General features: G+C 45.4%; 1 protein-coding gene across 16 annotated transcripts in view; it reads right to left on the reverse strand.

Annotated features, from left to right (window-relative positions):
* Nucleotides 1–2,685: 2,685 nt before the first annotated feature.
* The window catches only part of CELF1 (CUGBP Elav-like family member 1), a 54,715-nt gene continuing 32,843 nt past the window's right edge, over nt 2,686–24,557 (reverse strand). For 3 of the 16 annotated variants that reach the window (XM_044269521.1, XM_044269522.1, XM_044269515.1), the window contains 8 exons: nt 18,675–18,836; nt 17,949–18,051; nt 17,620–17,748; nt 14,148–14,258; nt 13,763–13,948; nt 12,535–12,678; nt 11,568–11,734; nt 4,887–6,271 (listed from right to left, as the gene is read on the reverse strand). In XM_044269521.1, the coding sequence (XP_044125456.1) occupies nt 11,607–11,734; nt 12,535–12,678; nt 13,763–13,948; nt 14,148–14,258; nt 17,620–17,748; nt 17,949–18,051; nt 18,675–18,836 (963 nt within the window). In that variant the 3' untranslated portion in view covers nt 4,887–6,271; nt 11,568–11,606. Of the gene's footprint in view, nt 4,562–4,886; nt 6,272–9,417; nt 11,735–12,534; nt 12,679–13,762; nt 13,949–14,147; nt 14,259–17,619; nt 17,749–17,948; nt 18,052–18,674; nt 18,837–24,557 lie in introns of those variants that run through there. The other 13 variants (XM_044269528.1, XM_044269520.1, XM_044269523.1 and 10 more) reach the window with 9 other exon arrangements.

Here is a 24,557-nt window from a genome sequence, read left to right on the forward strand (position 1 = left end):
TTTAGATGAGGAAATAAAATGCACGATATTAAGGAGCGACGGAGCACATTTTTACTACATTGCCGGTTTCCGAATCAGGATACTCTTCCGTGCACTTGCTGGCTGATCTGAAGGTCCAAGTGGTGAACAGAAGCCATAGCGCCAGTGTCCTTAGATAGCAGACTGAACAGTAGATCATATGAATGGAGCCAAAACCCCAAGAAACTTCCGGCAGGTGTAAAATCTCCAGGACATCTTACCAGCTGTTCCAGAAGACCGCAGAGATGAGGTGTCTCATACGAGGACTGCTAACCGGTCAAACACCATGGACAAGAAGCCTACCCATAACTGGAGCTGCAATTATCAGATGTAAGCTTTCATTTCGGTTCATACAATATCCTAGGAAATTCTGGGGTGGAGCATTCAGAAAAGAAAAATGCATTCAGATTTGTTTGACTCCATTTCTATCTGTGTATTTTTTTTTTTTGCAGGACAAAAAAGCGCGGAAGACTTAGGGGGTTTTGCCAAAAAGGTTTAATTTTATTATTATTTTTTCCTCCATGTTCGTCCAATCTTTTTTTTCTGCAGCCGTATGCGGAACCATAGGGCCGCAGAGAAAGAAACACCCCCCGAAAATGACTCCATGTGCTTTCTGTGTCTATATGGCCGTTCCGTAAAAAAATGTATATATATAAATAGAGAGGACGTCCGATTATTGTCCACATTACAGACACAGATAGGACAGTTCCATTAGGTGCCGGCCCTTCCTTTCCGAAAAATGCACGCGGCCGGTATCAGTGTTTTGTGGACCGCAAACAATTCAACATTGTATGAGCCCTAAGCCACTCCATTCTTGCGGGAGGGGAAGGATAATGATACCAAATTTGGATCATTAGGGGGTCATTTATCAAAAACAGTGTTTTCTATGCCAGTCTTGATAGCTCCTGCTCCGTTGGAATGAAAGACACTAAACAATAACTCTGCCAAGGACGTTGGCCACGCTCCTTTTCAACTTTTTTGTTCGTTTCTGGTATAGGTGGAGCCCCCCACAATGGTTGGGCCAAGAGTTTCAGCTGTAATACGGACACTAGCATGCACCTATTTGAAATGCAGAATATTATTATTATTTTTTTATAAGAGTTGACAGATCTCATCCACATACAGTAGACGTAAATGCCCTCTGTTGCAGAAACGGTGCAGATTATCACTTGCAATGCAGCCTGCGGAGGATTCCACATGATACACATGCAGAGCGGCAGCAAGATCTTTGGTAGAATCGTCCTGCCACATGTGAACTTGCCTTCATGCCTAGGGGGCATCTATCTAAAAATGAGTTTTCTAAGGGTACCTTTCACACTAGCGTTATTCTTTTCCGGTATTGAAATCCGGTAAAGGGTCTCAATACTGGAAAGAAAAAAAAACGCATCAGTTTTGTCCTAATGCATTCTGAATGGAAAGCAATCCGTTCAGTATGCATCAGGATGTCTCCTATTCCATCCCTTGTACAGTATTTGACCGGTAAAAATACTGCAGGCCAAAATCCCAGAACAAAACCGCACTTGCCGGTTCCATTATTAATTTCCACAGAGATGTATTAATGCCGGATCTGGTACCAAGTGTTTTGGAAATTGCCGCATCGCCGGATCTGGTTTTCCGGTCTCCGCATTCGCCGGGATATAGGAGTAGCTAGTTTCTCTTTTGATCATTGAATACCGGATCCGTTATTCCGGATCCAGTATATCACCGGAACAGTCTAACTGATCCGGAGGGAAAAAAGAGCTGTTTGTATATGGCTTGCTGGAACTGCCTGCCGGATTCTAACAATGCTAGTGTGAACGTACCCTAAACTAGACAACCCATTAATGCCTCATGCATAAGAGTGTGTCCGTTTTGTGGTCTGTGTTCCATCCACATTCTTTTGACTTCAACGGGTCCGTAATTTGCAAACATACTCTTATCTTCCTGTGGAACAAACATACGGATGATCCGTGTGCTTTCCGCAAGTCTATACCACAAATAGATAGAACATGTTCTATTTTTAACTGCAAAATGCAGACCACTGACCCACTAAAGTCAGATGGTCCACAAAAAATGCAGACACAGCACGGACAGCAAGTGCTTGGGATACACAGCAGCAAAACCTCCCACTTCTGTGACTTGTCCGCAACTCTGTCACACAACTAATTTTAAAGCTAGAATTTTGCCATTAACCCCCCCCCCCCCCCCACAAAAAAAAAAAACAGCCAAGTCACAGAAAAAATGGAGACGAGTCGAAGACATGACACACACACCTTGCATTAAAGTCAATGGAGTCAAAGGGGTTGGCCGGGATTCTAATATTGATGACCTAGCCTCAGGATAGGTCATTAATATCAGAACGGTGGGGGTCCGACACCAGACACCCCTGCTAATCAGCTGTATGAGGAGACTGGACGTCCAGTGTACTCGTACCGTTTCGTCACACTGTACAGCTGACCGGCGGGGGTGCTGGGTGTCGGAGCCCCTCCGCTCTGATATCGATGACCTATCCCGACGATAGGTCATCAATATTAAAAGCTCGGACAACCCCTTTAAAAGTAGTGTGCAACTTACGACAAAATGCATCAGGACTGGATTCTATAGGATGCGTTGCACCGCCGCTGACAATCATTAGATGCAGTGTCAAGGCCCAGCCTGCAATCTATGAAATAATGGGACCACACTCAGTCTTCTCAAACAAATTTAATAGCAAACAAACAAAAAGGTAGGTACCACACTGTTTACAAAATGACTTCTAGTTGCTCGTGTGTTTGTGTATGTGTGTGCACAATTAAAACATTTTTGTAAATACCCAGAAAAGGAATAGGGAGGGGAGGGGGTAGAAAGAAAAGGGTTACAAAGGGTTAATCATTTAATACAGACACACAGGCTTCAAACTCGGAGAACTCTTAAATCCACAAACTATGCCGTAGTGGTTACCTTTTTTTTTTTTTTTTATTATTATTTTTTATCCTTTCTCCTCTTAAACCATTAAAGAATTTATATTTTTCTACATTTTACAATAAACACAATTTCACACACAAGAAAAAAGTAACACAAAAACAAATAAAACAAAACTTTTTTTTGCTTCGCAAATCGGGGGAAAAAAAAAAAACTACAAAAAATAAATTCAAGACAATTAAGAAGAAAAAAAAAAAAAAAAGCATCTGTGAGGAAGGGAGGGTGGAGATTTCAGGAGTCCTGTCACGGCAGCACAGAAGGACAACTTGGTCAAATAGTGGCAATTTTTTTTTCTTTTTTTGACTTCACATTGTGAAATAAATCACTTTACATTGTATTTTTTTCCTTAGTAGAAAAAGGCAAAAAAAACTGTACAAAATCCTAGTGTTAACTACAATCAGTTTGTACCAATATAAAAGCCCACAGGTTTATCTCCAAAAGATTTTTTTCTTCTATTTTTTTTTATATATTTTTTTTTCACTTTATATAGAATTATTCACAAAAAGCAGGCAAAAATTAGGAAGGCAGAGGTAACATTATGGCAATGCATAAAATCACCACAAAATCTAGTAGGTTTTTTTCCACTCTCTTTGTCATTTAAAAAACAAGTAGTCAGACGAAAGCCGATTTGGCATTTGTTTGCTCTTTCGGTTATTGTGTCCGTAGTGGAAGCTTCTCCCGCTCAAGACACAGGTTGTGAGGATAAAGAGAAGGAGTCACTTCCTTCTGAGCGGGCATCACGTGCCCGGCCCTGGAGCTGTGTGTTGAGACTGTACTGGGCGATTTCTGCCTCAAAAGTACACATAAAACATAAAAGATGGAGCTTGAACGGCAAGCCCCGAGGGTTTCGGAGCGTGGGTTATACCCTGTGGATAGAAGAAGCACCATAGGGAACACTAGGATGTAACTAGGGTGAGGCGGAAATGCTGCTTATGATGGGGACCTCTGGCTCGGCCTGTAAGAGGGATCTATTAATTGGGTATATAAATGTGAAGAGGCAGTGCGGGGCCTTACTACTAAGCATTTCCACCAAAATTCTAAGTAAAATTGCAAGTCCTTGAAGGTAGTTGTCCAGAACCAGATAAAAGGTAGACTCCCCCCCCAGAATCGGCACCACCATTATCCATGGGCTATGTTTGATACTGCGTTATAAACTAATAGGATTACATTGCAATACCAGGTACGGCCAGTAGACAAATGGTGTCGTTTCTAGGCCAAAGAGGCCATATTTTATGTTAGACGGGTTCTCCAGGACTAGAAAGAGATGGCTGCTTTCTTCCAAAAACAGCACCACACCTGTCCACAAGATGCGTGCGGTATTACTGCTCAGCCCCATTTACTTCAAAGGGGCTGAGCTGCGACACCAGACAAGGTGTGGACAGGCGTCGTGCTGTTTTTGGAAGAAAGCAGCCATCTCTTTCTAATTCAGGACAACCCCTTTATTGTCATACAACTTATGTAAGCCGTCACGAGTAAAAAAAAAAAAAAAAAAAAAAGAATCTGGCAGTTATCATGAAATGTCTGTCTTTTAAATCCTTGTATCCTATGGAACGAAGGATTGGGCCCTTCTGGTGCTTCTAAAACAGGCAATTCTATGGTAGCCCTAAAAAAAAAAAAAAAACGGTAGATTTAGGCCCCTTTCACGTGACGTGAACGCATTGCACCCGCACTAAATGGGGCTGTGTACATGAGCAGTGATTTTCACGCATCACTTGTGCGTTGCGTGAAAATCGCAGCCTGTTATATAGTCTGCGTTTTTCAAAGCAACGCTGGCCCCATAGAAGTGAATGGGGCTGCGTGAAAAACGCATTGCATGCGGATGCAATGTGATTTTCACAGATAGTTTTAACCCTCAAGGGACATTTTACTCAGCATTCTGTATTAATAATGCTATTATTTTCCTTTATAACCATGTCATAAGGAAAAATAATAAAATCTACAGAACACCGAACCCAAACCCGAACATCGAGTTTTTTATCACGCGCGTGCAAAACGCATTAAAACGCTTTGCACTCACACGAAAAAAAACATACAGAAATTGCGTACGCACTCACGCGGGTTTCCAGCAACGCATCCGGACAAAATGCGTGACGCCCGTGTGTAAGGGGCCTTAGTGTTAGCACTGCCCTGTATCGATGACCAATTGCGTCACGTTTACGGTGCCAACCACAAAACGCTGTGCTGTCTTAGACAGCGCGATTACCCTGCAAGTTAGGGGCAAGAAGCCACAGTGCAGCCTGAACACACAGCGGAGATACCTTGTACTGCACATTTAACAAACATCGAAGAAAACAAATTAAAAAGGATGCGGCTAAACAAACTGTTTCCTAAAAAAAAAAAAATATATATATATTTTACACCCCTGCTTTGCACTTTTACCTCTAAAACACAGAACTAAATCAGCTCAGCCAGCCCCACGTGGGAGGGGTGGTTATTGAAATAGCTGAGCGGTGAAGAAAAACGGACAAAGGACAAGGCAGAAATATTATATATGTAATTTTTGGCACAATCCACTGAATGAAAGAAAAAACAAAAACAAAAAACAGTCACATTCTGCTGCAGACACGGCTCCTTAAAAAAAATAAGATGCTGCTCCCTGAATGGTTCATGTTATAGGCTGAAATCAGCTGTGCAGAACCCAAAATTCGGGGAGCGCCAGCAACACTACACAATACACAGATGGCTATGATATAAGGGGGGGGGGGGGGGGGTCAATCCACAAAAATAAGCCACTGGCAGGCAGCAAAAGGTGACCGCTTTTCAGATTCCCAAATTTTGGTAAAATTAAAAAGACGAATAAATAACCTCCCCCCAACATAACACCAGTCGAGAGGAGATACAGACTGAATTTGGTTGGTAGAAACACAACAAAAAGGACAATGTACTAAACAGTGTGCCAGCTAGGCCTGCTCAAAAGATTAGGCACCAAGTATCATCCGAAAAAAAATTAAGTGGTTACTTTATGAATTTCTAGAAAAATAGATTTATATAATTCTTTGCTTTTTAATAATCAAATGCAAGATTTTTTTTCTTTTTTTTTTTTTTAAATATTGTGTCCCTCTTCATGGTCTTTGTAGCAAAGCCAATTTGGCAACACACAAAGAAAAACAGGGAAAAAAAAACCAAAAACACAACATGGTAAAAAATACAACACATTAGCATCAAAAAAACAAAAAAAAGTCAAAAAACACAAGTTCAGAGGTGAGAGTTCAAGCATCAAAGAAGCTGAAGAAACAAGGATTTGGACGATGAACTTGAACGCCACACCGACATGCTTTAGAGGCACAATGATGGACAAATGGCAGGAAGGGATCTAGAAAACAAAAACAAACCAGAGAAAACAGGGAGAAGCACTGAGTTACACAACGCAATACATCAAATCACAGAGACGGAGCTAGGCGCCAGGGCCTAAAGCTCGGTAGACATGCAGAGAACACGGAGGACCCCCCCTACCACAAGTAAAAGGGGTCCTGGGTGTCTTAGAAGGGAGAACAAAATGTCACACACACGCATGTACACAGAACTGTGAGAGGGTCTGGGAGGGACACGACATCCAACAGACATAAAATTAGAAAGACTAGAAATCACCATGCAAACATAATATTTAAAAAAAAAAAAAAGAACCCAGTAGAAGTCAGCCCAGCACCCCACATGGACACAATGGGACAGGAGCGGCAGTGTAAAGACCGACAGAACCCAAACCACTCCATGTAAACTATGGGCTTCTGTGGTCACATTGACTAGCACCTCCAAGACGACATCCCAGCTCTGAATACAAACACATTGACTAACGGAGAGGATCTTAAAGAGACAGAAAAAAAAATCTCACTATTGCCTGACACCGCTACGTAAAGCAGAGGCTTTGTTTTGTTTTTTATTGTGCCACTTTTATCACAAGTACAGTGACGATCGCAAAGCTTCCCATGGAGCCAAGGAGGAATTCTCTTCTTTTCGGCAACACTTAATGTGCATTTAAAAAATAAAATAAAATCATTTCAAACTGTCAGCGTCCAAACTCTGGTTTTCAGTCTCCTCCTGCATACGGTTGCTGGGCCACAGCGGGATAAGGTCTAGTGCGTGAGGATATATGCATTTTTGGGGTACGGGTTATGCTCGTTTTGGTAGTCTGTGATGTGAACATCAGAGGGGCCAAAGACTGGGGGCGAGGGGCAGGTCATGTGGTCTCAAAACACGCATCATCAACCCACTGCAACCCAATTTCAACAGATTTATCCTTGTTGGGCAAAACTTGCTTTAGGCCCCTTTCAGACGAGTAAGTGTCACGCCCTGGATGGAACAGCTCCCGTCCTGACCTCCCAGCACTGACGGGGTCGCATAGCATTATATTGATTTATGATGCCATGTAACCCTTCGAGTTCTGGAATGTATTGGATAACACTGACTATGTCAGTGTTAGGCCTCATGCACACGACCGTTGTGTGTTTTGCGGTCCGCAATATGCGGAACGACACGGACAGCCATTGATATAACTGCCTATTCTTGTCCGCAAAACGGACAATAGGACAGGTTATATTTTTTTTTTGTGGACCAAAGAACGGAGCAACGGATGTGGCCAGCACACGGAGTGCTGTCTGCATCTTTTGCGGCCCCATTGAAGTGAATGGGTCCGCATCCAAGACGCAAAAACTGCGGCTCGGATGCGGACCAAAACAACGTTCGTGTGCATGAGGCCTTATTCAACACATTGTAGACCTCTAAGGCCTCTTTCACACTTGCGTTGTCCGGATCCGGCGTGTACTCCACTTGCCAGAATTACACGCCGGATCCGGAAAAACGCAAGTGTACTGAAAGCATTTGAAGACTGATCCGTCTTCAAAATGCTTTCAGTGTTACTATGGCACCCAGGACGCTATTAAAGTCCTGGTTGCCATAGAAGGAGCCGGGAGCGGCATACTTACCATCCGTGCGGCTCCCGGGGCGCTCCAGAGTGACGTCAGAGGGCCCCATGCGCATGGATGACGTGCCATGCGATCACGTCATCCATGCGCCTGGGGCGCCCTGACGTCACTCTGGAGCGCCCCGGGAGCCGCACGGATGGTAAGTATGCTGCTCCCCACTACACTTTACCATGGCTGCCAGGACTTTAGCGTCCCGGCAGCCATGGTAACCACTCTAAAAAAGCTAAACGTCGTATCCGGCAATGCGCCGAAACGACGTTTAGCTTAAGGCCGGATGCGGATCAATGCCTTTCAATGGGCATTCATTCCGGATCCGGCCTTGCGGCAAGTCTTCAGTTTTTTTGGCTGGAGCAAATAGCGCAGCATGCTGCGGTATTTTCTCCGGCCAAAAAACGTTCCGTTCCGGAACTGAAAACATCCTGATGCATCCTGAACGGATTTCACTCCATTCAGAATGCATTAGGATAATCCTGATCAGGATTCTTCCGGCATAGAGCCCCGACGACGGAACTCTATGCCGGAAGACGATAACGCAGGTGTGAAAGAGCCCTTAGGGTTACATAGCATCTAAACTCAATATAATGCTATGCGACCCCGGCAGCGCTCGGAGTTCAGGACAGTTGCTCCTGGTGAGTTCAATGCGTTGGGACTCACTCATGGGAAAGGGGCCTTACCATTCACTTCTATTGGTTTGAAAGGTTTGACAGCGCCCATAAGACCTGCAGAGAAATACTGGGTGAAATGATGTGCAATGTGGTGTTATGGGAGGATTGTGGCTGAAGTGTTTGCCCCTTGAAGGGGTATTTCTATTTTGGCGTGGATATGCCATTACTTTCTTATTAGCTGCGGATCAGTGAGGGGGGCAGTGCCAATTCAGTACTGTGGCCCCTTCACAATCTTGCTCTGCACTAGTGAACGAGGCATGCTGCAGTTCCCTGTACTGCCCCCTTAAAACAGGGAATGGGGCAAGAGTACTGAACTAACCAGCAAACAAAACAAACCAGCACCTGGATCTGAATACTTTTGTAATTGCATGTAATTAAAAGTTTAGTATAGGCACTGAGCTATTCACAGAAACCTCTCTGTATAGCGCCACCTGCTGGTTGCCCTTTTCTTAATTCTTTGTCCAGTTTACTGAGATGGTAGCACGTGCTCAGTTCCATCCTTGAACTGCCACTAGCAAAAAGGACGCACCCTCTGAGAAAGGACATGACTCCTGAGCTGCAAGCTTGAAATAAGTCTAGCAGAGCAATGAATAGGAAGATCTTTGGATTCGTGAAACGTGCAGGGCTGGTTATAAATTTCTTAGAAAGAGATTGTCATGTGCTATAGGATGTCCGATTTACATTAATCATGGGATAACCCATTTAAGCTTCTCAGGACAAGCGAGGGTCCAAAGCCTGACTCCCACTAATTAAGTGAAAGGCATGTCCTGGCGATAGATGAGTCTCCCCTTTAAAGGGAACACTCCAGGCAGAACCAATACTGTTCGACTAATGCAGGGCAGGCGGCGGACGATGAATGGCACTTTTTTTTTTTAAAACACCCTGCCAGCTCAGGACCTGCACTAGTTCTAACAGTGCATCAGTTCTGTGCAGAGGGTCCGTTTGGTTAATGCGGTGCCCTAGGTCATGCACCGTCCCTTCAGGACCTGCACTTGGCATTACTAGTGTGCTGCATGGGCTGTACCTTTAAACAGTCTTTCCCACCAACACACTTAGGGCCCATTGAGAGACGTCCGTAGTATTGACGCAGCACATAATAGAGGATTCCTACTCTTGTCCGCAGCTGCGGACAAGAATAGGACATGCTATATTTTTTTGCGGAGTCGTGGACCGGAAGTTCGGGGCCGTGGACCAGAAATGAGGATGCAGACAGCACACTGTGTGATGTCCACATCTTTTCCGGCCCCAATGAAAATGAATGGGTCCGCACCCATTCTACGGACGTCTGAATGGACCCTTAATGCCAAATAGATATACCATTAAGACATCAATACTATAAACGAAAACCACTGCTATTTAATTCCCCCTCCCAAGGAGAACTGAGTCAGGAAAAGCAAAACCGCCCCATTCAAGCCCTCCTGCAATTAGCAGAAAAACATGCTAAGTAGGTAAGGAGATTTAATCTAAGCCCTGGCCTGTCTTGCTGTTTTACACCATTTTATCTTTGTGGTTGCCCATTACAAGGAAAGGCCATTAGGCAAAGTCATGTAGGCAGGAGCCATTGAAAACCAGAGCCGAGTGACCGCGGGAGTAATCCGTAAACTTTTTGAGCAAAAATAGTTAAAAATACTGACAAATAAAAAAAAAATTCATGAATAGACCCTGTTTTCACATTTATATCCCGGACTGGTGCATTGGCCAGGCATCCTTTACATGTCCCCCCCCCCCCCTATCGCATGTCGCCTACGAAAACACGATGCAGAATAATCTGTATAAAAAACACAAAATAAAAGTTGCCATCTTCCGAATTCTACAAAATCTTTTCCCAGTGAAATAATTTAGGCAATAAATATTGCTCACTCGTCCGAGCTGTATAAAACCTCTATAAAAATAGAAATGACATTCTAACAGGCTGTGTTTTCCTTCAATTGTCTTTCGGTTTTGAGTTTGTTTTTTTTATACACTCTTATAAAAAGTTTATATCAGGAGCCTGGAAGCCTCTATATGATTCACATTATACCAAATCAAAAACTTTTTGAAAACACGTTTTTTTTTCTCTGAGTATACATTATTCAAGTTTTAGCAGTTCATCTTTGTCGTGTACGTCACGATACATGCATGTAGGTATGCACTCTGGTACATACACACACAGGCACATGAAATACTCGTTCTATTCTACCACACAACACCGGACGCCAGTCCACCAACTTCCGAGAGGAGCAGCTCGTCACACTGTTAACGCTATGCCCCGCTTGCCATCCATGGCAAAAAATAAAAACAACAATAAAAACAACCCTTACCAGTTAACCTGTATAGCCAAGTAAAAACAAAAAACAGGCCTTTAAAAAAATAAAAAGTTATCGTATTGCATGTATGTTACAACTCTGCACTGCAGTCATTACACAGACATGCTGGATTGCTCCAGCATGAGCAATATGCAGCAAGTGAACGATCTGCAACAGGTCTTTCAGGAGACCCGTCCCGTGTCATTCAATGGGCTGAAAATAACCGTCTCAACTGGGTGACATGGCGGCCCTAGTTGTACTTGCAATCTAAAAACTAACAGCACCCTACGGTGATTGTGGATAGTCGCAGAGAAATGGCAAGTGGAGCAGTGAGCAGACAGATCGTTTTCTGAGGCTGTTCAGTGGCAGAAAACAAGCCGCTCGTTCTCTTTTCCCAGGGGTTCTGGTGTTGGGACGTTCACACACATTTGTACAAAACACAGCAAAAGTCCAAATAATATTAATCAGAATAATAAGAATAAAAATCACTGATATGGCACCTAAACTCCAAAATGAAACACTTGGAACAAATAGTACAAGCTGTTCTTCCATATGAAGCAAAAAATTCACAAAAAAAAAAAAAAAATTGTACCCAGAGTCTTTAGAAGGGAAAGAGGCTTCTGGCTTTAAGCACATGTAGATGATTTGGGGCTGCTAAAAAGACAGCATAGTCTGTGTTCTCACTAAGTGCTCTCCTCCAGTTACACATCCTGGTCTTGGCCTTTCCATCCCACACTTACCAGAACATCCTTTTCGCTCACTTCCCAGGGCAGTACAGTTCAGTAGGGTTTGCTGTCGTTCTTGGAGCGCTTTAGTTGAACTTTTAGACGTTTCATTCCGATCTGAAAGCCGTTCATGGACTGGATAGCAGCCTGAGCGGAAACTGGATTGTCATAGCTTACGAAACCTGCTCGAGACAAGCACAGTGGTTGGGTAGACAAAAAAATTAATAAATGGAGACACAGAAAAATTTAAAGGGAACCTGTCACCGGGATTTTGTGTATAGAGCTGAGGACATGGTTGCTAGATGGCCGCTAGCACATCCGCAATACCCAGTCCCCATAGCTCTGTGTGCTTTTATTGTGTAAAAATACTGATTTGATATATATGCAAATTAACCTGAGATGAGTCCAGCGGGAAGGAGTCCAGCACCGCCCCGCATCCTCCGAATCCCCTCCTTGCTCCCCGACGTCAGAAAGCTAGAGCACTGTAATCGCGCGATGCGCGAGCTAGCACATGCGCAGTTAGTTCCCTGAGGCTGATGCCAGCACAGGAAAGAAACCCTATGACAACACTGCGCATGCGCTAGCTCGCGCATCGCAAGATTACGGCGCTCTAGCTTTCTGACGTCGGGGAGCAAGGAGGAGATTCTGAGGGTGCTGGGCTCCTTCACGCTGGACTCATCTCGGGGACAGGACTCATCTCAGGTTAATTTGCATATGTATTATATTGTTTTTTTACACAATAAAAGCAAAACAGAGCTATGGGGACTGGGTATTGCGGATGTGCTAGCGGCCATCTAGCAACCCATGTCCTCAGCTCTATACACAAAATCCTGGTGACAGGTTCCCTTTAAAAACTTTATGGCTCTGAAGTCTGTTAAGTTTAGACTACTAGTCTCCAACCTGTAGCCCTCTGTAGATCCAACTGGAGGAGTCACACGCTGGAGACCAGTGGTGTGGATGGCGTTGCAGTGAAACCACTTACCAAAACATTTGCTGAGGTTCGTTTGTTTGTCAATGAAAACTTTGGCAGACACAACATTTCCAAATGGCATGAACATCTGCAGGATGTCTTGGTCACCGAACTCCTGTGGCAAGTGGTATATAAAGAGGTTTGCTCCCTCTGGGCCTAGGAGCCAAAGATTGGTTAGATGAGAGAGCAAAAAGGGGGCAAAACGGATTGGACAGAGATTAACACACAGTTATTTGCTGCACTTGGTTACACTAAACGTCAAGACTAAAGGGGGAGATTTACGGAGCAAAAATTGCTAAAGACTGGCATATAGGCCGTGCTCCAATCATGTGTTTCAGGAACTTTTCGCCACACTACACAGCTTTGAAATGGCCTAAAAAACAAAGCATGGCTAAGGCTCCTTTCCACTAGTGATTTGGCTTTCTGTTTGTGAGATCCGTTCAGGGCTCTCAAAAGCGATCCAAAACAGATCAGTTTTGCCCTAATGCATTCTGATTGGAAAAGGATCCGCTCAGAATGCATCAGTTTGCCTCCGATCAGTCGCCATTCTGCTCTGGAGGTGGACACCAAAACGCTGCCTGCAGCATTTTGCTGTCCACCTGACGAAGCGGACCCAAACGGATCCGTCATGGAACACAATGTAAGTCAATGGGGACGGATCTGTTTTCTTTGACACCATAGAAAACAGATCCGTCTCCCATTGACTTTAAATGGTGTTCAAGACGAATCCGTTATGGCTATAGAATACATAATACAACCGGATTCCTTCATGACGGATGCATGCGGTTGTACTATTGTAACGGAAGCGTTTTTGAAGATCTATGACGGATCCGCAAAAAAAACGCTAGTGTGAAAGTAGCCTTAGAGAAATGCTGTGTCCGATGAGTTGGTGCAGACCGTTATTCTACCACAAAATAGTAGTGTGGAGTAAACTAACCGACAGGTGGTGTAAGAAAGAAAAAAAAGGTGTCTAGATAGAGCAACTAGTCCCGCGCCTCTTTCTATAAACACCATACAGCTGTAGAATGAACAGCAAGACCGAGCTGTAGGGCGTCACATTAGTCTGAGACTTATACAAAGAGGTATGACTGACATCTCTGCATAGCATACAAGTCTGTCAGCAAGGCCTCCTCAGGTTCTAGGAACAATTCAATCATCACCATTGTTTTGTTTCTGTAGGGGCTGTATCATAAAACCTCACATCACACCACACAAAGGTCACCCCAGCAGTACTGCATACCTTCCTTTTGACTGCCTGCAGCAACCAGGCCCTGCTGCGATAACAGGCTCTGGTTGTAGAGTGAGGGCAATGCCGCTGCTGCATACTGCTGGATTCCAGAGTAAGCTTGGCTCAGGGCTTCCATTGTGCTGCCAGTGCCGTTTGAGAGACCGCTGCCGCCCAGACCGCCATTTAAAGCAGCCATACCTATTGGAAAGAAAGCGTCCAAAGTGAGTAGCGGAATCTGCAGAAAAATTTGCCATGTGTTAAATGCGGCTTTACCGTGGATTTCACCCACGCCTTATACTTCTGGTACAGTAGCCACAACAAAAATGTCATGTCTGAACAGGAATCTAGAAGCATAGGTGTCGTGGAGTACTTACTATTAAGCCATATGGAACATTACCTGCTAAAGAACTAACATTGAGCCCTCCAGTGGCTCCGGCTAAGGTCTGCAGAGCTCCGAGAGATGCCATGGGGTTGACTGATGAACTGTTATTTGAACTAGGGGATGAACCTGACAAAAAAAAAAAAGAGGTAAACCAGAGAAACATGCATAAGAGTTAATAGACAATCTTGTGCTATATTGATGGAGATAAATAAAAGTGGAAATGATTTCGATTCACGATGACCAAATCAACCAAAGGGACTAAACCCATCATACTAAGCAGTAATTGGTCGTACACATAAGTAAACTTGTATTAGTTGTGTACTTGATCTAACTTTGCTATAAAACTACAGGTGAACCCATTAGATTCATTTCGGCAAGGCCTACTGACTGTGTACACTGCTGTCCAGTGACCTCAAAGTATCCTGCTGCCCCTTTAAGTGTCCTCCACAGTTCCACAGTAACCTCCACAGTGCCCTCCCATTCAACGGTGACCTCCACAATAACCCATCCCCTTAAGAGTGACCTCCACAGCAGCTGCCCCTTTAATAGTGACCTCAACAGTCCCCGCCCCTTTAACAGTGACCTCCACAGCTGTCAGCGCTTTATTTGTGACCTCCACAGTACCCCATCTCGTTAACAGTGATTTTCATATTAACTCGCCCCCTTAACAGTGACCTCCACAGAGCTCCGTTTCCTTAAAATGTGACGTCAACAACACCCCTCCCCCTTAACAGTGACCTCTACCGTTCCCTGCCCTCTTAATACTGATGTCCATAGCGGACCGTCCCCTTAACAGTGACCTCCATAGTGGACCTTCCCTTTATTAGTGACCTCTACAGCAATCTGCCCCTTAACACTGACCTCCACAGCAGCCTGTCCCCTAACTGACCTGCACAGCACTCCGCTCCCTTAACAGTGTCATCCACAGCGCCCTGCCCCTTTAAAGAGACACTGTTAGGCCTTCTGAGCATATTTAGATCTTTATATGCCCTCCTCGGTCTTGTAATAAGTTTCCAATTAATATAATTATTCTCCCTGTGCGCATTGTAAAACGTGAAAAATAATCTTTATAATCACCTGTCAATCAACTGTCCTTTGTGCCGCATTTGTGCCCAGTCGCGCCCCAACTGCCGAATCCTTAGACGCCCATTCCATTAGAATTCACTTCGCTGAGCGGTATTTTCCTGTTCCCGACATTCGGAAATCCCGCGCATGGCCAATACGAAGTTACGGTCATCGGCCTCAATAGCATCATCTGCGCATGCGCCCCGCACTCGCGTCGCGCCTGCGTCCCCTATGTTTCTATGAGGCCGCTTCAGCCTCTCCATTCTGCGCCTGCGCTGGGCACTGCTCTCCAGTGCTTCAGAGCGCTGCTGTAAAGCCACATCATCCTATGCTAATGTGCTTGCGCCCCGACCTCCTACTCTTCACTCCGCCCTCATTGTCTGTGGGTACACAGTGCAGACAAAGAAGAGGCGGAAGAAGAGTTTGAGGTCAGAGCTCGTCTACTGGAAATTACTGTGAGACCCATATTTGTCTAATAAAGGGTAAATAAAGTTTTTGTTCACATATACATTCAGTGCCCCCCTTTGTATTGGGCATGCGCGGGATCTCCGAATGTCGGGGACAGGAAAATACCGCCCAGCGAAGTGAATTCTAATGAGATGGGCGTCTCTAAGGATCCGGCACAAATGCGGCGCAAAGAACTCCCCTTGGACACAGAGGACAGTTGATTGACAGGTGATTATAAAGATTATTTTTCACGTTTTACAATGCGCACAGGGAGAATACTTATATGAATTGGAAACGTATTACAAGACCGAGGAGGGCATATAAAGATCTAAATATGCTCAGAAGGCCTGACAGTGTCCCTTTAAAGCTGACCTACAACAGTGAAGAAAAATGGCTGGGTTGCTATGAAAACCTGGTATAAAACTGTGTGTATGCGGAGACTAAGGGCCTGCGAGCTTCTATTGGCTAATAATGGTCATGTGACAGTGTATGGCAGTTCGGATATGAGGAGAAAGACCTGCAGGTTTCTATTGGCTAATGTGGGTCATGTGATGGTGCCATATTTGCATTTTTTGAACGGTATCTCCTAGAGATCTAAGACCTGGCCTAAAACCTTCCCGGACACCTGATGTACCAGTGTGCCAAATTTCACGATTGTAAATGCAACGGTGCGGATTCCTTTAGCGGACATACACACACACTCAGCTTTATATATCAGATGTGGCATTTGGTGCAGTCACACCCAACTGGGAGCTGGGATTGAAATCACAGACCTCAACCACGTGGCTCTCTGGATGCCACATAACTGTCACTATCCCCAGGCAGCCAAATAATGAGACATGTAGCTTCCCAACAGGTTGAAGACCGCTGCTCTAACGCGGAACAAAGAACGCGTCTACATTATGCACAATCCTAAACCAAATCTGTTAAAGGACAGGTTCGACATTGCTTGTAGCGCAGGCAAAACAGCCCCACATAAAATGCTCAGAACCAGAACAGTCTGTGTGAACATTCTAAAACCCTATACTTTTTTCGCCTGCCACGTTTAAAAGCGGTTATCCCACAAACAGCATTTATCAACTAAGGACAGGTGAATGGGACGATGGACTGATAGGTGCACCATGGCTTCATCCGACTGGGGAACTTTGAGTGGGGTTACCCTATAACTACTATGATTTTACCTTAAAAATTGCCTGGATATGATGCAGGTAGCAAAGTCATAACTAATAAGTGCTACTTTTGCAGGGGAAAAAAAAGTAAATTATACAAAAAAATTAAATGGTTATTCACTCACCCATCATAAATCAGGGCATTACAATATTGCTTACCTAAAATTCACAGGCACAGTAAGAAATCTAATACAAGCTAGGTTCTCCATTTACAGCTTGTATTGTTAAAGGGGTATTCCCACCTCATCAGTGATGGCATATAGAAAGGATATTTGGCCCCTATCAATCCTGAGAATAAGGGTCCGGCTACACTGGTCGTATTACCTGGCGATATTTGAAATAACACATTGCAATGGAGTCGCTATGGTAGATGCCGCAGGTTGCAACTGACGTCAGTCGCAGAAAAATCCGATTTTTTGCGACTGTTCCGTTGCAGCATGTAGCAAGTCCCAAAGCAACACTATTGAAATGCATTACATGAAGTAATGTGGCTACAGACTGATGTAGCAACGTGGCCCCTAAACAGACTATCCCTGCACAGCAGCCCCCTGGCTACGACCTGTGCAGGGGAACTACAAAGTTAATTCAAGTAAATGAGGCCAGCCCCTAAAATAGAAGATCTTCATTCTAAGTAGAATTTCCTCTTTTCTTCCTCTTCAACCGCTTAAGTCTCTCAATACTATCTCTGGATTATGATACAATCTTTTCAGCCTCAGACTGAAATGGCACCATCCTCTGGAAGACAAACGTCAGAAGTTGCCCCGAAACGGACACAAGAAAGTTTGCAGAAAACATGTGCAGCTCACCAGAACTGGTCAAGATGCTGAGGGGACTGCTGGATGTAGTGAGTGCCGAGCCTGCGCTTGTTGGGTTCTGTGTAACGCTGGCAGCTGCTGCTAGAGCTGCCAAGTTCTGTATCTGCATGGCACTGAGTCCTGTAACACGCAACACAGGCATGAGAACGCCACATGTGCATCAGCCAAGATGCTCAAGTCTAACTGCGATTTTAATTTTTCAAGAAAAAAGAGACGGCACATGTTGATTGTGACGGATGAAATGCTGAAATTCTTACATGCTAAACAGAATCTTTAAAGCAATACAAAAAAAGGTAAAGAAATAAATAAAAAGCACACACCTGATGTTCTCCCCATGGAGTACTCACCTCCCATGGTATGGAGGCCACCTAGGGAGTTGAGGTTGCTGGAGGAGGCTGTCTGCTGGAGGAGCTGCAAATAAAGCTAGACATTACACCAAAACAAAAACGAGAAGGAGAGTGAGGGCTTGTTCCAGTCTGGGGAGAAAATGTATCACACCACAGCTATCCACAGGGTGTACAACGGGAGATGGAGTGAGTGGGAAGGGCTAGGTGAGTTAGAACAAACACCATCACAAAAAGAAAAAAAATTATATATTTCCACTGCAAAAGGGTTAGGCAATGCCAAGCCACCACACTGTCCACGGACTGGCGATACCTGCACAAGAGTGAGCTGAACACATAGAACTGCAATGTAAAAAAAAATTAAAGCTAACCATATCAAACATCCAGTGCTTTGTTCACATGTATGGAAATACTGCTCTTCTGGATACTCAAGGCTAGGAAGAAGCTGTTTGAGCCTTTGCTGAAACCCAGTGCGTCGTCACCTAGAGGTCAGCAAAGAAGCCTGGTTTATGATATGGTAACGGGACAAGAAGAGTAGACTGCGGTGCAGTTGTCTCTGAGCAGCTTAGTTCTAGATGCTCGGCTCAAATCAAGGCAGAAGAATCTGTGCAGTCCTCACTTCATTAAAAGACATTGGTTTTTCGCTGCCACGGAGGTTGCCCAAAAACCAAAGTGGAGAAGATCAAACCTGGCGACACTTACTGCTAAGTATTGTGGTGCTAGACTGTTGAGCCCGGCAAGGTTCCCCCACACAGAGGCTGCATTAATCTGCTGCATCTGTTGCTGGAGTTGTTGTGTCATTCGTTTCTGTTCTTTGTCTTTCTGGGTGTCTGCAAACTTGACAACGATTGGGGAGGAACAACCCTGCAAAATGAAAAAGGTCAGATGTGAAACACTGAAGCCTGTGTTTGTATACAGCAGAACTGAACAAATCTAAAGGGTGTATTAGACACCCCGATGCCACAGACTATTATCGGGAGGGACGCGTTCCCGCTCGGCAATCGTCAAATAGCTAGCGGAGGACGTCGCTGCTATTACATGCAGCAATGTCCTCTGTGGCATAGGGAGGAGCAATCGCTATGCCATCGCTCGTCCCCATGCAGAGCAACAGTGTGCCGGTGGCAGATCATTACTACATAGCACGTTCAGCCACAGGCGCCATTGTGCTGCTTAAAAACACTTGCCTTATAAACGAGCATTTAGAGCCAGTATTAGACCTCCTGCACACAAACATTTCTTTTCCCAGTTTACGTTCCGTATACGGACCCATTCATTTCAATGTCTTCCGTTCAAACATAGAACATGTCCTATTATTGCCCGCAAATAATGATCCGTGGCTCCATTCAAGTCAATGTGTCTGCAAAAAAACTGAATACATACGGAATGCATCCGTATCCGTTCCTGCGGAACCATCTATTGAAAATGTTATGCCCAGCCGAGTTTTTGTAATGTACTTACTGGTTAAACATTATTCTATGCTTCTGTTTCCGATCCACAAAAAATGGATCACAAACTGAAACCAAAAAACGGAAAAACTACTGAAAAAAAAAAACGGATCCGTGAAAAACTGACCGCAAAATACTGAGAGCCATACGGTCATGTTCAGGAGGCCTTAGTCTTGTGCTATAAGGCCAGGTCCACAGGTGTGCAGGGATGTTCAAGGTTGGCTCTACAGGTTATGTTTTGTCTTGTCGTTCAAATTGCCAAAATACAGTTACATATACATGCGTTTTCACTGCAGTGGTACCATAATTCAGGCAAAAACCAAATGTGCTCAAATGCTTTTTTTTGTCCTCTGTGATGCAGTACTGCCACATTATTCACCCTGTGTGAATGTAAATGTGTACCCAGCACTCAACGGCTCCTTCACTGCACATGCTAGCAGTCATAGCAGTACCCCACTTCCAGTTTCCCAGTAGTCAAAGCACATTCCCCTGCCCTGGGGGTCACAGCAATAAATCTGCTCACCTCCTATACACCCTCTGCTGACTGGAAGCTACATACAGCCAGCCTATTGCCATGTGCATGTACCTTCTTTGCTAACAGAGAAACTGAAGCAGGAGGAACATCCTGGTTGCTCTGCCCTACAGGAAAGTTTTGATGGCAGAAATTAAAGGGTAACTGTCTTTTTTTTTTTTTTTTTTTTGCTAGTTTATTAGAGCTAGGCATGTATACCTGAGTTAGTATGTCAATGATTGTCAAAAGATCTGTAATTACCTTATAATAACAGCTTTCATTAATGTCCTCTGCCCCCTTAAAAGACAGTTGCTAGGGCTTGTCTGTCTCTGGCTAAGAAAACAGGAAGACAGAGGGGCGGTCCTTCACACTGCATGCCTACAGTAGGCTTCAGAGTGAGGAGGCGTGTCTCAGTAATCCAATCTGATTGGCTGGCAGGGAGCTGCTGGCTACGGCAAGTCTGTATGGGAAGTGAGGGAGAGCAGTTTTGGCCTCGATTATTGGGCTTATGAGGAAGGTATGGGGGAAGATTAAAGAGGTTTTGGGAATCACAGGGTTAATACACATCTCACCTATATGGTATAGTAAAGGCTTTGCCAGAGCCGTTTTGTCTGGAAGGCTTCTCCCAATGGGAAACGAATGGCCTCTGGAATATTAGTCAGTTATACTCTCAGGGTATTTTGAAACAGTTTCAGCAGTTAAGTTTGGAGTTCAAGCTACCTTCCGTTCATTTTTATAAATACTTGCAATTAAGACATGCTCTTGAATCACAGTCCAAAATGATATCATTGCAGTTTACTTTAAGTCGAATACTTGGTAAGATAGTAGAGGTGGGTTCAGTGAAAGGAGCTATTTCAACTATCTACCTTGAGCTCCTGGGAGAGTCTTTAAAAAAAAAAAAGTTTCCTCTGAAAGTAAAAATGCAATGGGAAAAGGATGTGGGTGAAATAACTGATACCCAGTGGGAGGAAACATTGGCTCTGACCGCAAATTTGTCCCTTAGTGAAGCGACTAGATTATCACAACTGTGCATATTACACAGGACGTATAACAGGACAGCGTTTCTATTTAAAATTGGATATAGAGGAGATTCCACATGTCCGAAATGTCATGAGGAAGAGGCTGGACTATTCCATATGTTATGGAGCTGCAGTGCCCCAAACCGGTATTGGAGTGATGTGATAACGTTAATTAACAAGATATATAGTGCACAATATGATCTTGATCCTAGACTGCGTTTGCTTGGTATTTTTGACACTGATAATTTACAAGATTATATTGTCACTGGAATTAATAGAATATTATATCAAGCATGTAAAACGTTGGCTGCTAAGTGGATACAGCCTCTTCCTCCTAATGCCGCTGAATTTATTGCAAGATTGAATGTTGTAATAAGGATGGAGAGAGGGGTATGTATTAAGCGCAATTGTTGGTCGAAATTTGAAAATATCTGGGGCCTTTGGATGGACAGATCAGGAGTGTGTAGCCCGTGGCTAGCTCTTACTAGAGGGATTAGGGATAATATAGGGTGATGAGGCATGTGCATGGTAATATATTTACGTGAATTCTGGGGTTTGTTATGGATCAGATTTACTTCGGCTACTAGGTTCTATATGATACCTTTCGACTGTTAATGCCTTAATACGATTGGAAAATGCTTTGTAATACTCTGAATCTGTCTCATGTGGGGCAGGGGGGTAATGTTGTGGGTTTATGTGTAATAACCGTTTATATTATTGAGATAATGCTATATCTTGATTTTGTTATATGACCTGTGATCCTGCTTGGAATGTAAAATTCTAATGTGCACATTGTATGGTCATGATACTTAGTCAAAATAAAAAATTATCTGATTAAAAATAAAAAATAAAGCAGTTTTGGCCTCAGAACTGGCAGAGGAGCCATATCGAGAAGGACCTCATATTGTAAATATTTAAACAGCAGTAACTAATGGAAAAATTCAAGGAAAACAGTGGTATGTGAAGAAACTAAAGATTGCTTTATGCATAATGTTGCTGCAGCAGTAACATATGCTAAAATTGATTTTTTTTTATGAAAACATGACAGTTACCCTTTAAGCTGGATTCAGTCAGTGGCAAATCCCAACTCCACATGAGTGAGAAAAAATGGATTTTTTGTACTCACCGTAAAATCCTTTTCTCGTAGTAGGCATTGGGGGACACAGCACCATGGGTATATGCCCAGCTGCCACTAGGAGGCTGACACTAGAAACAAAAAAGTGTTGGCTCCACCCAGGTGGGCTATACCCCTCTGCTAGAGCCAGAACAACTCAGTCAGTACCAAAAGCAGTAGGAACGCCACACCTGAACCAAAAAGAAACGGAGTGCCAACAAGTCTTGAACTGGGGAACCCGACAACCACAAGCAAACGCCGGAACCACGAACAAGAACAAATGCTCCAAGGAAAGGGAGGGATCTGTGTCCCCCAATGCCTACTACGAGAAAAGGATTTTACGGTGAGTACAAAAAATCCATTTTTCTCGTGCGTGGCATTGGGGGACACAGCACCATGGGACGTCCCAAAGCAGTCCCTGAGGGAGGGAAGAAGATCGCCAGACGGCAACCTAAAGCACCGCTGCCTGCAGAACCTTACGCCCCAGGCTGGCATCAGCAGAAGCCAGGGAATGAATGTGGTAGAATTTAGCAAAAGTGTGAACTGACGCCCAGGTGGCGGCCCGGCAAAGCTGGGCAGCCGAAGCCTGATGACGCACCGCCCAGGAAGCTCCGACTGCCCTAGTCGAATGAGCGGTCAACCTGGAAGGGGGAGCGCGACCCTTCGCGGCGTAGGCCTCCTTGACAGCCGACCGAACCCAGCGAGAGATGGTGGCCTTGGAGGCAGGCAGACCTTTACGAGGACCCGCCGGAACCAGGAAAAGAGAATCCGAACGACGGAAGGGTTCCGTGAGGCGAAGGTACCAGCGGAGAGCCCGAACAACATCCAGGCAATGGAGAGACTTCTCCCGAGGGTGAGAAGGATTAGGGCAGAAGGAAGGAAGGATAATCTCCTCATTGATGTGAAACGGGGTGACAACCTTAGGGAGAAAAGAAGGAACGGGACGCAAAACGACCTTGTCCCGATGGAACACCAGAAAAGGCGACCGGCAGGAAAGCGCCGCCAGTTCGGAAACCCGACGGATAGAGGTGATAGCCACAAGGAAGGCAACCTTAAATGACACAAACGACAGAGAGATGTCTGCCAAGGGCTCAAAAGGAGAGGACTGAAGAGCATCAAGAACAAGATTCAGGTCCCACGGCTCCACCGGAGGACGAAAAGGAGGGGCTCGGCGAGCGACACCCTGCAGAAAAGTCTTAACCTGAGCCCGCGTGGCCACAGAACGTTGAAAAAGGACCGAAAGGGCAGAAATCTGCCCCCTGAGAGAAGCCAGGCGAAGCCCCTTATCAAAACCAGCCTGAAGAAAGGCCAGAATATTAGGGACCGAAAAAAGGAGAGGACGAGAACGTGCGGACTCGCACCAAGCAAAATACGCCCTCCAGGTCCGATAGTAAATACGGGCCGACTGGGGCTTCCGAGCGCGAAGCATCGTCTGAACGACAGAGTCCGAGAGACCACGGGCCTTCAGGATCGCGGTCTCAACAGCCACGCCGTCAAACGAAGCTGCGGTAAATTCGGGTGGAACAGAGGGCCCTGCGAAAGGAGATCGCGACGCAGGGGAAGACGCCATGGAACGTCGGCGAGCAGGAACACGAGATCTGCGTACCACGCCCTGCGGGGCCAATCTGGGGCCACCAGAATCGCCGGCACCCGGGCCGCCTTGAGACGCTTGAGCACTCGAGGCAGAAGAGGGATGGGCGGAAAGAGATACAGAAGGTCGAACTGGGACCAAGGCAGAACCAGGGCATCGACCGCAAGAGCTTGCGGATCCCTGGACCGCGCAACATAGCGCGGAAGTCTGTGATTCAGGCGAGACGCGAAGAGATCCACGTCCGGAACTCCCCACCGGAGACACAGTTGATGAAACACTTCCGGGTGGAGAGACCATTCGCCCGGGTCGACGAGCTGACGACTGAGAAAGTCTGCCGCCCAATTGTCGACCCCGGGAATGTGGACGGCGGAGAGAACGGGAACGTGTTCCTCCGCCCATCGCAGGATCTGAGAGGCCTCTCGCAGGGCCATCACGCTCCTGGTGCCCCCCTGATGATTCAGATAAGCCACGGCGGTGGAGTTGTCCGTTTGAATCCGGATCGGGAGGCCGCGCAGACGGGAAGTCCAGTGCGACAGTGCTAAGAAAATCGCCCTGAGTTCGAGAACGTTGATCTGCAGGGAAGATTCCTGAACAGACCACAGACCCTGAACCGTGAGGGACTCGAACACCGCTCCCCATCCCGAGAGGCTGGCATCGGTCGTGATCACGCGCCAACTGGGGGGGAGGAAGGACCGGCCCAGGGACACCGTCCGGGGAAGCAACCACCAGGAGAGATCCAGACAAACCTGAGGAGGGAGACGAACGAGGCGCTCGAGACCCTCCGGGGACTTGTCCCACCTGGACAGGATGAACATCTGCAGGTCCCGAGAGTGGAATTGGGAATAAGGAATGGCTTCGAATGAGGCCACCATCCTCCCCAGGACGCGCATACACGTCCTGATGGT

The sequence above is a fragment of the Bufo gargarizans genome, chromosome 10, assembly GCF_014858855.1.
Source record: "Bufo gargarizans isolate SCDJY-AF-19 chromosome 10, ASM1485885v1, whole genome shotgun sequence".
Classification (NCBI taxonomy): domain Eukaryota; kingdom Metazoa; phylum Chordata; class Amphibia; order Anura; family Bufonidae; genus Bufo; species Bufo gargarizans.